Source organism: Saimiri boliviensis, chromosome 8 (genome assembly GCF_048565385.1).
Source record: "Saimiri boliviensis isolate mSaiBol1 chromosome 8, mSaiBol1.pri, whole genome shotgun sequence".
In the NCBI taxonomy this organism is placed as follows: domain Eukaryota; kingdom Metazoa; phylum Chordata; class Mammalia; order Primates; family Cebidae; genus Saimiri; species Saimiri boliviensis.
The window spans coordinates 83,683,862-83,700,898 of record NC_133456.1 but is presented as its reverse complement, the minus strand read 5'-3'; the positions used below and the strand labels follow the sequence as shown (position 1 = coordinate 83,700,898).

The 17,037-nt window shown below is 40.5% G+C and overlaps 1 protein-coding gene across 9 annotated transcripts in view; it reads right to left on the bottom strand.

Moving 5' to 3' along the window:
• The window catches only part of RAF1 (Raf-1 proto-oncogene, serine/threonine kinase), a 91,229-nt gene that overhangs the window by 24,276 nt on the left and 49,916 nt on the right, over positions 1–17,037 (bottom strand). For 6 of the 9 annotated variants that reach the window (XM_074404763.1, XM_010337753.3, XM_003927043.4 and 3 more), the window contains 4 exons: positions 11,049–11,281; positions 4,310–4,422; positions 1,233–1,335; positions 763–920 (listed from right to left, as the gene is read on the bottom strand). In XM_074404763.1, coding sequence (XP_074260864.1) covers positions 763–920; positions 1,233–1,335; positions 4,310–4,422; positions 11,049–11,255 — 581 coding nt within the window. In that variant the 5' untranslated portion in view covers positions 11,256–11,281. Of the gene's footprint in view, positions 1–762; positions 921–1,232; positions 1,336–4,309; positions 4,423–11,048; positions 11,282–17,037 lie in introns of those variants that run through there. The other 3 variants (XM_039478948.2, XM_039478949.2, XM_039478950.2) reach the window with 1 other exon arrangement.

The window sequence follows — 17,037 nt, the reverse complement described above, 5'->3', positions numbered from 1 at the left end:
AAGACAAATAAAAAAAGGTTGTGCCTGACATTTGTGCTACTCAAGCTCTCATTACAAAATCAATATGTGAGTAACCACAAAAGCAAAAAAGATGTTTCCATCATGGTCTCATAACACTCCCTTGGTTTCTCTAGTACTGTCAAAAAGGACAAAACTTTAAATTTTTCATACTCCTGGTGACAGTTTTTAAAAGGCAGTTTGGACCATGTACTTTAAATTCTTTAATAATATTTTGCCTATATGAAATATATATTGTGTCCCGACAGAAACAAGAATCTTTCAAGATTTTATATTCAAACAATTTTAAGTCCAAACAACTTAAGTTTTCTCCAGTTTGGAGTTCAGAAAACAGGATCAACTGCGCTTTCTGCTCCTTCTCAATGTTAAAGACTTGTTCAGCATAGGCAACAAAATACAAAGCAGTGTCTACTAGCAACCTAGTATATGATACTATTAAGAGAGAAAAGCAAAAAATCTCATTTTCATATCCTTTTGTTTCTTTCCTTACTGAATCATAGTCACAGTATGTCAATCTCAATTTGACAGACAAGTCCTATTCCTACCTGCTCATTTTGGAGTATTAATGCCACCAAACCAAGCTAGTTTCAGAATTATCTGTTTCTAAAGTAGATAGTTTCTGGATCACAATTCAGTAAATGAATCTAGAATCCAGACCTGTCAGTCAAAATCTACAACAAATATCCTTTAAAGTATTTATATTCCTTATCCCTATATTACTTGAGAAAAGGAACAATGCCTTACAAGAGTTGTCTGATATTACTCCAGTCCACACACATAGTAGGTACTTTGGTGCTACAGTGCTCATGAAATTTGTAGCCACAAGTCTGACATCGAAATCCATTGAGCAGGAATTTCTGACAGATGTCACAGAAGGCAAGCTTCAGGAACGTCTTCCGAGCCTACAACAAGAACACAGGTGTAAATTATGCTGAATAAATAAAAGACGACAAAGACAAAGTCATTTTCTTCCTTGGCCACCAAAAGAGTTTTTACAAAATGAATCATACTTCCAACATTTACAGAATTCATAATCACAAATTATATCTCTGACTAAGGCAATGAAATCTAAATTGCCTTACTGTAAACAATGGCATAAAGAGTCTTAAATAATCCAAATATATATACATATACACATATGCCTATTACCTGAGAAATTTCTGTTTGGCCTGGCAAAGCCCTCAACATACTAGAAAGAGAGATCTGCAACTTACAAAGTTGTGTGTTGTGAGGGGAACATGATCCAGGAAATCTACTTGAAGTTCTTCTCCAATCAAAGAGGCAGCATCAGTATTCCAATCTAAGCGTGCTTTTTTACTAAAAAGGATTAAAAAAAACATGAAAGGGAAATGTTTAAACAAGGTAAGAGTTCAATACAAATAACTGCTACCATTTATCACATGCTATAAACACAACTTTATATAGCTTTATATAGCCATAAAACAATAATCTATTTAATTTATTCAACAAACCTATGAAATAGGTATTATTATTCCTATATGAAAAAAATAGGAAAACTGGGACTCTAAGAAGGTAACTTGCTGAAGGCCACACAGCAAGTATAATGGCCTGCGTTGGAATCCAGGTCTGTTGAACTCCAAAGCCCATGTTCTTAGAATAAAGCTTTCTCTTTATTTATTTAAAACATTTTTTGAGGGGTAGAGACAGAGCCTTGCTGTGTTGCCCAGGCTGGTCTTGAATTCCTGGCCTCAAGTGGTTCTCCTGCGTCAGCCTCCCAAAGTGCTGGAATTACAGGCGTGAAACACCATGTCTGGCCATGTTATATTTAAACAATGATATATAACAATCTCACGATAAAGTCAATATATTTTACATTGAAATTTGTAACATTAAAATCTTTCAAAAATTCCCAAATCCTGTCAAATGGATTATAAATATTGCTGCAGTATAAAATTTAGTCTTCAACAATCTATTTCAATCTAGATAAATAGAAAGGAACCACAAATGAAATGTACTTTTCTATTAATTAATAAAAGACTCAAATCTGTAGTTGTAGGGTCTATAAGTTAATGACAGACTTAACTGTCTTAAAATCTACTCTGAAACCACACCTTCTGTGCCCACAGTATAAATAAGAGGAAAAATAGATACATATAAAAATTGGCCGGGCGCGGTGGCTCAAGCCTGTAATCCCAGCACTTTGGGAGGCCGAGGCGGGTGGATCACGAGGTCAAGAGATCGAGACCATCCTGGTCAACATGGTGAAACCCTGTCTCTACTAAAAATACTAAAAAAAATTAGCTGGGCATGGTGGCGCGTGCCTGTAATCCCAGCTACTCAGGAGGCTGAGGCAGGAGAATTGCCTGAACCCAGGAGGCGGAGGTTGCGGTGAGCCGAGATCGCGCCATTGCACTCCAGCCTGGGCAACAAGAGCGAAACTCCGTCTAAAAAAAAAAAAAAAAAAAAAAAAAATTAATGCCCAATTCCATTCTCATGTCTTATCCAGTTAATCTGGCCCATTTCCCAAAGGAAGAATATTCTCAGGTAAAGAGAGAATAACATGTATAGCACCATTTTAAGCCTCTCCATCATCTACCAGAAGACTAGTCATGCCATTTTTCTCCCTATCCAACAGTAACTAATATACTCCTTAATATAATTACCTACACAGCATATGGGAAACTCCCTATAACTACAAAGGACGATTTTGCCCTTGAGAAAACAGGGAGGAGAAGCCTTATTTTCTTATCAGTCTGCAGACTGATCCTAGTGACAATCTGCTGTCTGTCCTAGAGAGACCCCAGAGTAGCTCCAAACAAGTGCAGCCTTGGATGAGAGTAGACCAAACCCTCCTTGTCTCAGAATCTCTCTAGTCCTTAAGGAGCACTATCAATTGGCTTAGGGACCCAACCTGCGCTACACTCAGCAAAAGTTAACATCTGCTTCAAAGATTTGCACATCAAAAACGCCTCCTAAATTGAGAATTATGCTCACCCCTTTCAGTAGATTCATTCCCTGAGCTATTTGAACTCTTTGAAACATGAAAAATGTAAGCTAAAGATGAATAACACAAGTGACATTTTGTAAGAAGAGGGTAAAAAAGAACCCTTTAAAGGTTTCCTTACATTTTAGGGGTAGAGGGAATAGTGGATAATGGATAACTATGGACAGCTCTGCTGCTTTGAGGTACTGCTCCTAGCCTTTGTGGGGATGCCTCTATCTTTTTTTTTGAGCTGGAGTTTTGCTCTTGTTACCCAGGCTGGAGTGCAATGGCGCGATCTCAGCTCACCGCAACCTCCGCCTCCTGGGTTCAGGCAATTCTCCTGTCTCAGCCTCCTGAGTAGCTGGGATTACAGGCACGCACAACCATGCCCAGCTAATTTTTTGTATTTTTAGTAGAGACGGGGTTTCACTATGTTGACCAGGATGGTCTCGATCTCTTGACCTTGTGATCCACCCGCCTCGGCCTCCCAAAGTGCTGGGATTACAGGCTTGAGCCACCGCGCCCGGCCTGAGGATGCCTCTATCTTAACACCACCATTAGGAATAGGATAAACTATGAATCTTCCCTGAAGCAGAAATGCTCCTGCATCTTTAAACAATCTACCAAATAGCAGGGATTATACATTTAACTGAATATAAACAAATTAGTGAATGAGAAAAGTCAATCTCTCAAGGATAGCATTCTTTTTATATATAATGGTATACTTTCTGAGTACCTAGTCTATATAATGCATTACAGTAAACACAAAGAAAAATCTTTGTCTCAAAAAAGTACCATCTAACATTACTGTTTCCATCCATGGAAACACTATCAATCTTTTTTTTTTTTTTTTAATAGACGGGGTCTTCCCCTGTCGCCCAAGCTGGAGTCCAGTGGCACAATCACGACTCAGTAGAGCTTCAAACTCCTGGGTTCAAGCAATCCTCTCACCTCAGGCTCTCGAATAGCTAGGACTACAGGGCTGCACAACCATGCCTGGCTCATTTTTTAAAAAATTTTTGTGGAGATGGCCCCTCACTATGTGCCCAGGCTGGTCTTGAACTCCTGGCCTCAAGCAACCCTCTTGCCTCAGGTTCCCAAAGTGTTAAAATTACAGGCATGACTATCATGCCCAGCTTAATGTATATGTAGCTTTTCAAGAGAATGTCTAAGCAATAATTTCAATTTCTTAATACCTTATTTTTCTCAATCATCTCTTTATAAACAAAAGGTATAGAAATATACAATATTCTATAGGAAGCTAGTACCATTTAATAGAAACATAGCTATTTGAAGGTAGAAGATCCTTACTAGTCTGAAGAAGTCAGTTGACTTTTGAGCTCTTACCCTTTATGTTCTTGGAGAAGTCTGAACACTGCACAGCACTCTGGTTGCAGGCCCCTCACCTTCAGCGCTTTCATAAGGCAGTCATGCAAGCTCATTCCATTTCTCACATTGACCTACAAACAAAGGACTACCTTTAGGACCAACACAGGCTGCAGCACCCCTTGGAAAAGTAAGCACAGAAATGAATGCACCAGTCTGTAAAGGTGCAGGCAGATATATGACAGCATTGCTTGTTGATGGTGCACGCACACACACACATATATGAAACAACCTCAATGTCCAGCAATAGGTAGGCACTTGAATGAAGAGTGAGACATCTGTATTATGTCACATTATGCAGCTACTATATTACTTATAATGACCTGGTTGGAGAGGAGTCCATGATATATTAATTGGGAGAAAATATCTTTCAGAATAATACATAGAGTAAGATTATTTTAAAGATAAAGAGGCCAGGTGCATGGATCATGCCCGTAATCCCAGCACTTTGGGAGGTCAAGACGGGTGGATTACCTGAGGTCAGGAGTTCGAGACCAGCCTGGCCAACATGGTGAAACCCTGTCTCTACTAAAAACACAAAAATTAGCCGGGCATGGTGGCGGCACCTGTAATCTCAACTACTTGGGAGGCTGAGGCAGGAGAATTGCTGGAACCCAGGAGGCAGAGATTGCAGTGAGCTGAGATCGTACTACTGCACTCTAGCGTAGGTGACAACAGCGAGACTCTGTCTCAGAAAAAAAAAAAAAAAAGGTGAAGAAATCTGTATATGTTATTTGAGTGTGGAAAGATTTACACTTAGCTGTTTACATCAAGAGACAGTGGTTAAGAAAGATAAAATAACCTTTCCCTTTATAAATCTCTAATTTGTTTGATTAGAATGTACACACATGGATATTCACTAGATTCATTAGAGAGGAAATAAGCTAATCTAATATATAAACAAACATGAGTTTTTATGATCAAAATTTGTACTTCAACCTATTTTCAACAAAAATGACTGATCATTCCATCTCACATGCACTTAACACTAGTTAAGACAAAGCAGGAAGTGGAAGAAATAGAACGCCTGCCTTGTTGTAGGGACAAACACCAATCTTAGTTTAAATACATGTGCACACCATACCAAGCAGTCTTACTGGCACATACTTCTCTGCATTCCCCTGTACTCAATCCTCAAAAAGCTAGGCAGGTACTCAGAACCCTACTGGGAAGTGTGAGTACCCAGGATACTCATAATTAATGTCAGCTATAAGAAAAAAACTGAACTAATAGGACAGGCATGGTGGCTCATGCTTGTAATCCCAGCACTTTGGGAGGCCGAGGCAGGTGGATCACGAGGTCAGGAGTTCGAGACCAGCCTGGCCAACGCAGTGAAACCCAGTCTCTACCCAAAACACAAAAATTAGCTGAGCATGGTGGTGGGTGCCTGCAATCCCAGCTACGCAGGAGGCTGAGGCAGGAGAATCACTTGAACCCAGGAGGCAGAGGTAGCAGTGAATCAAGATCATGGCACTGCATTCCAGCCTGGGTGACAGAGTTAGACTGTTTCAAAAAAAAAAAAATTGAACTAAATTTACAGAGTTTTGATAAAAAGCCCTCCATGTCGGGCCGGGCGCGGTGGCTCAAGCCTGTAATCCCAGCACTTTGGGAAGCCGAGGCGGGTGGATCTCGAGGTCAAGAGATCGAGACCATCCTGGTCAACATGGCGAAACCCCGTCTCTACTAAAAATACAAAAAATTAGCTGGGCATGGTGGCACGTGCCTGTAATCCCAGCTACTCAGGAGGCTGAGGCAGGAGAATTGCCTGAACCCAGGAGGCGGAGGTTGCAGTGAGCCGAGATAGTGCCACTGCACTCCAGCCTGTGTAACAAGAGCGAAATTCCATCTCAAAAAAAAAAAAAGCCCTCCATGTTTTAACTTTAAAGCCAAGAAAGGTAACAAAAGTAAGGCGACTAGAGTCAGTATGGCCAGCAAGGAGGGCAAAACATAGATTTGCACTGCTTGTGAACTGCCTATAGCAAGTTTCCTCTTCTAATTTGACTGCAGCCATCCCAGCCCCTCCCCAGGTGGAGAGAGTTAAGGAAGCAAAGCAGGGCTCCAACAGGCCCAAAGTGTTCTTAATCTTGGCTTTTACTACAGCCACCTCAATGCCAATCCAGCCAACCTTCTCTGGCTGATTTACAACAGAAAAAAAGTCTTAAGAAACAGGACATAGGTATCTGGGCCCAACTAGTTACCAGGTTCCAAACTAGGGAACAGTATTTGGATGCAAAGCAGAGAACACAATCTGGGAAAGAAGGCAGTGCATGTGAGCCTAAGGAATTTGAACATCAGAGGGGCAACCTAAGTTTTTCAAAAGGCTATTACCAGGAACTGATGGGGACTTATCTGCCTCGTAATCATTCTTTGAAGCCCAAAGATGGACTCTACATTGAGAGTATAGTATAGAAGAATCTGAACGTGTAACAGGTAAATTCAGAAGGTGATGGGAGTAGGGAGGAATATTCTCCAGGAGGATCAATCATCTGGGAGAAAAGAAAAGGTTTTCCAAACAAAAAAAAAGCGTTCCTTTGGAGTCTGTGATAGCCTCCTTAGCTACTGATGGTTTTCCTCTCCTTCAGAGATGTGGAAAAAAAGAAATGTCGTGAACAACAGGGTAAGAGGAAACCAACTGATTCTTTGAATAGATAAAAACAGATCACAGGAAACCTCTGAGGAAAATAAATGGGGATACAGGAGCAGGAGTCACCCAATACTTTTGGCTCATATGAATGCTTCACCTATTTAAAAATAAATAAAATCAACAGTCTTTAAAAGTTCCTTGAACACACCAAAATAGTTCAGACAAATTATATCTGGGATTTGTGTCAAAACATTTGGAAAGAAGTGGGTGAAAACATAGATTAAGCAGGACTGCCATGGTTAGCTAAGTGTTTAAAGTGGATAATGGGTATATCAGATTTGTTATTATCTCTATGTGTGTGTGGAGTGTAAAATATATATTATATATACTGAGACAGGGTCTTGCTCTGTCATCTAGGCTGGAATACAATGGCATGATCATGACTCACACAGCCTTGACACCTTAGTTCAAGAGATCCTCCTGCCTCAACTGGGACCACAGGTGGCCAGCACCATACTTGGCTAATTTTTTTTTTGAAGAGACAAGATCTCACTATATTGCCCAGGCTGGTCTCAAACTCCTGGGCTCAAGCAATCCTTCCATCTCAGTTTCTCAAAGTGCTGGGATTACAGGGACAATCCTCTGCACCCAGCCTGTATATATTTTTTAATGTTCCAAAATAAGTTTATTTTAAAAGTTTCTTGAAGCAGTGATACCCTGAGAACGATCCCACCAACTACCACCTTTTCAGAAACCAAACAAGTTAGCTATACTGATCTGAACTATGAAGACACTAAGAATGAGGAAAATGACGAGCAATAAACATACACTAACAGAATCATGACCTGCATCAAATACTGTATAGCAATGTTTTCTAAGCAATAAAGTGATATCTGTTATATTATCAGCCTTCATTAAGCCATACTTCAAACTGGGCAGTTCTTTAAATATCGTCTAATCCAGTCAGGTTCCCCAATGTAGCTAGCATTAGAATCCTCAGAGAAGCTTGTGAAAATACAGATTCCATCTCCCTGTCCAACACATCCAAGGATTCGGATTCAGTTAGTTTGGAATAAAGCCCATTCATACAGAATGAATCTGTAGTTTAATCTGCTGGTCAGGTGATTCTAATAGTAGTGGTCCTCAGCTCCAGTCAATCACTCATCTAATAATAACTAGAAGCAGTAGCAGCAGCAGCAAGAGCAACAGTAACATGAGGAAGTCAAAGAGGCACATGTGTTTAGAAAATAAAAATTACAAGAAACACTCAAAAATTAACTATCACATCTAAAATTATTTAAATCAGATACACGTCTGCTGTCTCATTCTCCTCTTTACAACTCTCCACGGATACATGCTAAAATCAGTTAAATAATTTCTAGAACCCACTGAGTGATTATGAGAGTCATTCTCGGTTCAGAAAGTGAAGTGACCTGGTGAGGAGGCAAAAATGCTGACTGATGATGCTGGCCTAGCTAAGTGACTCTTCCCTCCTCTACCACTTTCCTGAAGCTAGGTGCCTGGTGAAAGATGCTAGTTCTTCCACAGTTAGATGGTCAATCTTTAGCCAAAGTAATAGGCAAAACTAACCTAGGCTATAATCTTCTCATAAGCTGTAGAAGTCAAGCTTGGTTTCCAACCACCAGCTGTGCTCAAATAAAGGGGATCAAGAACTACAAAGATGTATAAAAAGCTAAGAAATAATCATAGCTACCACCTTACTTATAAATCAGCCACTGTACTAAGTACAAGCTTCATTTCATAAAGATCAGTAAACAGGTTCAAAAAAGTACAGAACTTGTCTAAATGATACAGCTAATAAAAGACAACACAAAGATTTAAATTGGGGTCTGCTTGTTTTAAAGGTTCATTCACTTAATCACTATGCCAAATTAAGTTTTCCAGCCTTCTGGGCAAAATGGTAGCAGATGGGAATGGAGAAGATAGTCTCAATAACATTCTGAACAAGACGACAATGACCAAATGGTCTTCAGCTTCTCATAACACACACTTCCTATCTGACTTCTCAATTTACGGTCAGAAAGAAAATTAATGAGAAATGGTAGCTAAAATCACTTTGCAAATGAAAGACCACTGTTCAGATACAGGAGATTATTACTATTTTGCCAGATATAACATTTTTATTTTTAAGAAGGGGGACAAAGATAAACTCAAATTTTTATTGATCTTTTGAGTTTTGCCTTTAGTTCAAAATCACCCCGGTATCCAACACTACACTTGGGAGACTCCTTAGGTTCACAAAAAAGGTATAAAAAATTTATTAACAAATTGGAAAGAGTAAAACTGTTAGAGGCAAACAGAGAAAATTCTAGACTGGGGTTCCCAACCTCAGGAACTTGCTTCACCTGAGTATACAGAATAAACACAATGCACTGATTTTACACAAAGAACAGAGGGTGGGAAAGGAAGAGGCATGGAAGTTTTGAACTCAAGTTTTCTCAAATGTTCCACCAGGCAAAACCAGTACAGTACAGTTTCACTTTTCTGTTTTGGCCAGGTGGTTGTCTTTGTTTGTTTTATCCGTAACAGTAGAATTTTTTTTTTCCCTTTGAGACAGTGTCTGGCTCTCAGTCACCCAGGCTGGAGTGAAGTGGTGCAATCTCAGCTCACCGTAACCTTTGCTTCCTGGGCTCAAGCCATCTTCCCACCTCAGCCTCCCAAGTAGCTAGGACTACAGACACGCCACCATGCCTGGCTACTTTTTTGTTATTTCTTTTTTTAGAGCCTCGCTTTTTACCCAGGCTGGAGTACAGTGGCACAATCCCAGCTCACTGCAAACTCTAACTCTCGTGTTCAAGTGATTCTCCTGCCTCAGCCTCCCAAGTAGCTGGGATTACAAATGTGCAACACCATGCCTAATTTTCGTATTTTTAGTAAAGATGGGGTTTCACCATGTTGGCCAGGCCCATCTTGAACTTCTGACCTAGAGTAACGCATTGGCCTTGGCCTCCCAAAGTGCTGGAATTACAAGCATGAGCCACCATGCCCGGCCTGCATTTTTAATTTTTTCGTAGAGATGGGGCTTGCCATGTTGCCCAGATTGGTCTGGAACTCCTGAGCTCAAGCAAACTGCCCATCTTGGCCTCCCAAAGTGCTGAGATTACAGGCGTGAATCACCATGCCCGGCCAGAAAACTTTTTTGTGTATTAAATTCTTAGAAAACTTGAAGTTTTATATCAGGTTGGGTGCGGTGGCTCACGTCGGTGATCCCAACACTTTGGGAGGCTGAGGCAGGCAGATTACCTGAGGTCAGGAATCTGAGACCAGCCTGGTCAACATGGTGAAACCCCATCTCTACCAAAAATACAAAAAAAATCAGCCAGGCGTGGTGGCATGTGCCTGTAGTCCCAGCTACTTGGGAGGCTAAGGAGAACTGCTTCAACCCAGGAGGCAGAGGTTGCAATGAGCTAAGATTGTGCCACTGCACTCCAGCCTGGATGACAGAGTAAGAATCCCTCTCAAAAAAAAAAAAAAGAAAAGAAAAGAAAAAAATTTTGTGTCAGAAAGCCTAATGGCAATATCCTGCCACGATGCTGCGATGAACCTATCACTGGTACTACAAAAATAAACTATGCAAAACTAATTGGCTGGTGGAAATGCCCTGAAAAAGAAGATTCTATGATTTACATGTCCCCTCCAGACTTGCCCTGGGCCTATGAAACATACAAAAATAATTTTTTCGATGCAATTTTACTTTCTTCTTTATACTTGATTATAATATTCAAAAAACTTTAGGTGAATATTTTAATAGAAGAAATAAAATGTCTTCAAAAAAATAGTTGGAAAGGCCTAGGGACTTTTCAAAGAAAGGACTTTATACCCATAAGACGTACTACTTGTTTGGATGAAGTGGTACAAAGGAAGACATTCCAGGCAAGGCTAACAGAAGGAAGGCTAAGAAGTGGGGAAAAAATAGAGGGTGTGGAAGGAACAGCAATATAAAGAAATAAAAATCTGCAGGTAGAAAAAAACAATTAATAAAGACCCTAAATAACAATGAAATATTTTGCCTGTCTATAAGTTGAACAACATGATCCTTAATGTGTTCCATAGGCAGATAAACAGCTAAATTTCCTAAGTAAAATGTTCACATACCACTGTTCTTTGCTTGTTCGGCAAGAAAACACGGATAGTGTTGCTTGTCTTCGAAGGATCTGTGAGTTTGCCATCATCTGATGCCCGGCGCTGATAGCCAAACTGCTGAACTAGTGTAGGAGAGATGCAGCTGGAGCCATCAAACACAGCATCTTTGAGTCCAAAACCATTGCTGATCGTCTTCCAAGCTCCCTGTATGTGCTCCATTGATGCAGCTTAAACAATTCTTAAACCTGGTAAGAAACACAAATAATTGTAACTCTAGAAACAAAAGTATTTAATCCAAGAATACAATATATAAAGAGTAATCATGAAAACAGCACTATGTGGTTTTTAATAAGTCCTTCTGCTTTTAATAATCAGCATTTCTTTAATAGTGTATTTCCATAAAATATTTCACAGATGAGGGAAATGGGACCAGCAACATGCTCATGCCCGTAATTCCAGCACTTTGGGAGGCCGAGGCCAGTGCATCACTTGAGGCCAGGAGTTGGAGACCAGCCAGGCTAACATGGTAAAACCTTGTCTCTACCAAAAATACAAAAATAGCCAGGCACGGTGGTAGATGCCTGTCATCCCAACTACTGGGGAGGCTGAGGTAGGAGAATCACTTGAACCCAGGAAGCAGAGGTTGCAGTGAGCTCATATCACATCACTGCACTCCAGGCTGGGCAACAAGAGCGAGACTCAACAACAAAAAAGCCCACCTGGAACATGAGCCCAGGTCTCAAGACTTCTAGTCTAATAGTTTTTCAATTACATTTCCTTTCTTCCTCAGCACCTAACCTTGAGTGTGAGTAACACATTAGTACTGTAAGAAATAACTACAAAAAAGCGTAAGCCATAATTGATGAATTCAAGGAAGAAAAACTAATACTTCTAGGATGTATGTTAGACACTTCATAATTTATCTAATTTGTATAAGAACCCCAAAGATTTTTAATCCCTTCCTCCATCCACACTTTCTTTTTAATTACTTTCTGAGACAAGGTCTTGCTTGCTCTGTTGCCCAGGTTGAAGTGCATGATCACAGCTCACTCCAGCCTTGATTTTCTAGGCTCAAATGATCCTCCTACTTCAGCTTCCCAAGTAGCTGGGACCACAGATGCACATCACCATGCCTAGCTAATTTTTAAAAACATTTTTTTGTACAGAAAGGCTCTCACTATATTGCCCAGGCTGGTCTTGAACTCCTGAGCTCTGGCAATCCACTCTCCTTGGTCTCCCTCAAAGTACTGGGACTACAAGTTGAGCCACTGCAAACCCTTTCTTTTTTGGACAGAGAAGTCACGCCACTTGCCCAAGAACACCCCAGCAGTGGGCAAAATAACCAGATTCCATATCTATTTAAAGTCCATTAATGTTCTACCATAACATTCTGCGCTCACAGTTCAGTTCAGTTCATTCTGAGTTCAATTCATGGTCAGAAACCATGCAGAAGTAAGGGGGGTGGGGTTTCCTCCTTTAGAAAACTTTGAGATTGATAAGGAATTCCATCTTTTAAGCCTTCCTCCTTCAGAAACTTGTTTTACTATTAACAATAGCTACCATTTACTAAAAGCTAACTATTATGAGGCACGATACATAGCATACATTCCAATCATTATCCACCTTAATACTTACACTGTTACTCTAGGTAAGAATTATATCCCCATTTTATAGTTGAGAAAATTCTCACACACACAGCTTCTAAGGGGCAAACAGGGATTCTGAAGTGGGATGCACTGACTCCATAGCCCTTACCTTCCCATACAGAACACTGACACACACATAATTTTAGTCAGAGCTGAAATGGCCTACAATTAAGGACCACAGAATCCAAACCTTGTTTTCAACCAAAAGTTTCTAACTGAAAAATCTACTGTGTGCTAAATCACATCACATGCCCAAATCAAGAGGGCGGTTAGATATTTAATATTCTTAGGTAGCAGCTGAGAAAACCAAAGAGGTTTAGAGACAACTTAAGACCACAACATGGAGTTACTCTCATACAGTTTTGGTACATCCTTTTTGGTGAAGAATATGGTAATATCTAATAAAAGTCTGAAATATTCTTAAAGAATGATCTAGTATTCTACTCCAGAAATTTGTCCTACAGAAGTCTAAGACAAATATATAAAAACATGTGTAAGCATATTCCTTGCAGCACTGTTCATATCCTTGAAAAATTGGGGTAAAGACCAAATACTTAACAACAGGGAATTTAATAAATCATGTTAATATCCATGTGGAAAATGAAGTAGATCCATATATGCGGAGATGGGAAAAGACATATAAGACAATAACAACAACAAAAACCAAAATACATAGTTTGAAACTCTTCAATATTAATCTACAAAGAGAGAGGAAATCTAGAAATACATATATGGGTAGGAAACTCAAGAATTAAAGTGTTAACAGGACTGTGAAGGATTTTTATTTTCTACATTACTTATTTTTAATTTTTATATTTTATGATTATACTATAAACTTCTATTGGCATATTTTATTTCTGTTAAGAGGGCATGGCAGAACAAGATCTCACTGCCTCCTGCCTCCAGAACCCCAACCTGAACCCTGACTCACACCTACCTAACTCTATCCCCAAGTTACTGTGTGGCTGCTTTTTAGGAGTACATACAGCTCCTCTTTTCTCTAGATGTTTGGGGGGTTTTTTTCCAAAGAAGAAGGAAAAGATGGAGGAGCTTAAGCCCAGATGAGAGAGAAATAGATGAGGGAAGAGACAGAGGGAAGCATCTGAGCCATCTCACTAACCTGAAATGATATGGCGCCTAATGATCCGTGTAACAGCCTGAACAAGCTTAAAATGCAACTCATTGTGTCACTCCTGTTTAAAATTCAGAATAAAATCTAAACTCCTTGACAAGGCCTCCAAAGGCCTTCTCTCAGAACACACCAGACTTTGTGCCTCAAGACTTCTGAACTATTTTCTCTTCACTTGGAAGATTGAAACCCTAAAAACAGGTAAGCCTGATTTTTCACATCTTGTCTCTACCCAAGAGATGTCTCTTTAGAGAGGCTTTCCCTAACCACACTAGCTGAAATAGCCTGCTCCCCTTCTGCCAATTAATGCTGTTTTATTTTCTGCATGGTACTTACTTATGTTAGACAGTTTTCAAGTTTCAGTCCTTCTTTCTGCTCTATAAGGACAGAACCCTGACAATCTTGTTCAGTAACTGGAATATAAAGGCACTCAAATATTTACTAAATTAAGTGAAAAGCCAGAATAATGCTACAAAAAAATAATGTTTTAAAATAGAAAATTCCTGTCAAGAACTATTAAATGTGAATTAAATCTTCATGTGGTGATACATCTTTAAAAATACTTTGTTGCAGGCCGGGCGCGGTGGCTCAAGCCTGTAATCCCAGCACTTTGGGAGGCCGAGGCAGGTGGATCACGAGGTCAAGAGATGGAGACCATCCTGGTCAACATGGTGAAACCCCGTCTCTACTAAAAACACAAAAAAATTAGCTGGGCATGGTGGCGCATGCCTGTAATCCCAGCTACTCAGGAGGCTGAGGCAGGGGAATTGCCTGAACCCAGGAGGCGGAGGTTGCGGTGAGCCGAGATCCCGTCATTGCACTCCAGCCTGGGTAACGAGCGAAACTCCGCCTCAAAAAAAAAAAAAAACACCTTTGTTGGCCAGGCACAGCTGTTCACACCTGTAATCCCAGCACTTTGGAGGCCAAGATCGGAGGATCACTTGAGGCCAGGAGTTCGAGACAAGCCTGGTCAAAAGAGCAAGAACCCATCTCTGAATTTAAAAAAAAAAAAAAAAAAAATTTGCCCGGCGCAGTGGCTCACGCCTGTAATCCCAGAACTTTGGGAGGCTGAGGCGGGTGGATCACAAGGTCAAGAGATCGAGACCATCCTGGTCAACATGGTGAAACCCCGTCTCTACTAAAAATACAAAAAATTAGCTGGGCATGGTGGCGCGTGCCTGTAATCCCAGCTACTCAGGAGGCCGAGGCAGGAGAATTGCCTGAACCCAGGAGGCGGAGGTTGCGGTGAGCCGAGATCGCGCCATTGCACTCCAGCCTGGGTAACAACAGCGAAACTCTGTCTCAAAAAAAAAAAAAAAAAAAAAAAAAAATTATTTAAAAAAACAACAGTATTTTGTCTTCCAGGAAGATGAACTGTAATGAATTTTATTTTTCATATACATACATATTTCAATTGAGATGAGGTCTCACTATGTTGCCCAGGCTGGTCTTGAACTCCTAGGCTCAAGCAGTCCTGCCACATGTGCACCCCTGCACCCAGTGTGCAATAGATTTTATTCTATATTCAAACGTGGGGGAAGACTGTAATGGAATCGACTGACTACAATTCATTGGTGAAGAACTCACTGACAAGCCTTAAATGTAACCTCAGTCCAAGAACAGTAATTTTACAATGAATTCTAAGTCTTGCAGGCACTTAAAATATAGTGCTGGTACTTAGTAGAGAACATACTACAATGACTTCTAATAAAAAGTGACAAAATAAAAATATAACTTTAATTCAAGTTTTAGATTATGTGTTGTTCACAGAATTTTATTTTCTATCTCCATGTCAAGATCACTTACAGCTTAAGAGGCAAGCTAAGTTAATGTTTCCTAATCATTTTTTCTTTTTTCTTTTTTTTTTTTTTTTCCCAGACAGAGTCTTGCTCTGTCACCCAGGCTGGAGTGCAGTGATGTGATCTTGGCTCACCACAACTTCTGCCTCCCAAGTTCAAGCGATTCTCCGGCCCAAGCCTCCAAAGTAGCTGAGATTATAGGCATGCACCAGCATGCCTGGCTAATTTTTGTATATTTAGTAGAGACAGGGTTTTCCACATTTGCCATGCTGGTCTCAAACTCCTGACTTCAGGTGATCTACCCACCTCGGCCTCCCAAAGTGCTGGGATTACAAGAGTGAGCCACTGTGCCCAGTCTTCCTAACCATTTTCCTGGCACATACTCATACAAAATGATGGGTCACATTTGCAGAACATACTGAAGTAAGCAGACGATGCTGCTTCAAGGGCCCTACAAGCTGTCTCAAGGAAGATGGGTACAAGTCTAACTTATTCATCACAGAAAATTCTACTAAAGTATTCCTTTATCAAGGCAAACATCTGAAAAATCAGGGCAGACATCTGAAAATCAGGGCAGACATCTGAAAACAAGGGCGAAAACACATCTTGTAAAAAAACATCAGCTAGCAGCAACATATTTCAGTCTTAAATGGAGATATTCAGAAACCCTGTTGATACTCTCAAATACAAGAACAGATCCAGCTCGCCAGGCGTGGTGACTCATGCCTGTAATCCCAATACTCTGGAAGGCCGAGGCAGACATACTACCTGAGGTCAGGAGTTCGAGACCAGCCTGACCAACATGGAGAAACCCTAACTCTATTAAAAATACAAAATTAGCCAGGCGTGGTGGTACATGCCTGTAATCCCAGCTACTTGGGAGGCAGAGGCAGGAGAATCACTTGAACCTGGAAGGCAGAGGTTGTGGTAAGTCGGGATCATGCCATTGTTGCACTCCAGCCTGGGCAACAAGAGCAAATACTTGTCTTAAAAAAGAAAAAAAAAAAAAAAAGAATAGATCTAGCTTTTAGCACTGTAATTTCTCTCTCTGGCTAAATGTTCCATGTTAAAAGATGTATACACAGACACACATACACACATAACCTGGACATATAATAAAACAAGCCAAAGTAGAAATCAGCTTCTGCATGTGAAAGGTCTTTCACAGGTCCACAGAAAGTTCTAACAAATGGAGAAATTTGTCACATTGGACAAAATCATTTAAAGAGAGAGACATATTGGCCGGGCACAGTGGCTCACCCCTGTAATCTCAGACCTCCGGGAGGCCGGGGTGGGTGGATCACCTGAGGTCAGAAGTTCAACAACAGCCTGGCCAACATGGCGAAACCCATCTCTATTAAAACTACAAAAAACAGCCAGGCATGGTGGCGGCTGCCTGTAATCCCAGCTACTTGGGAGGCTAAGGC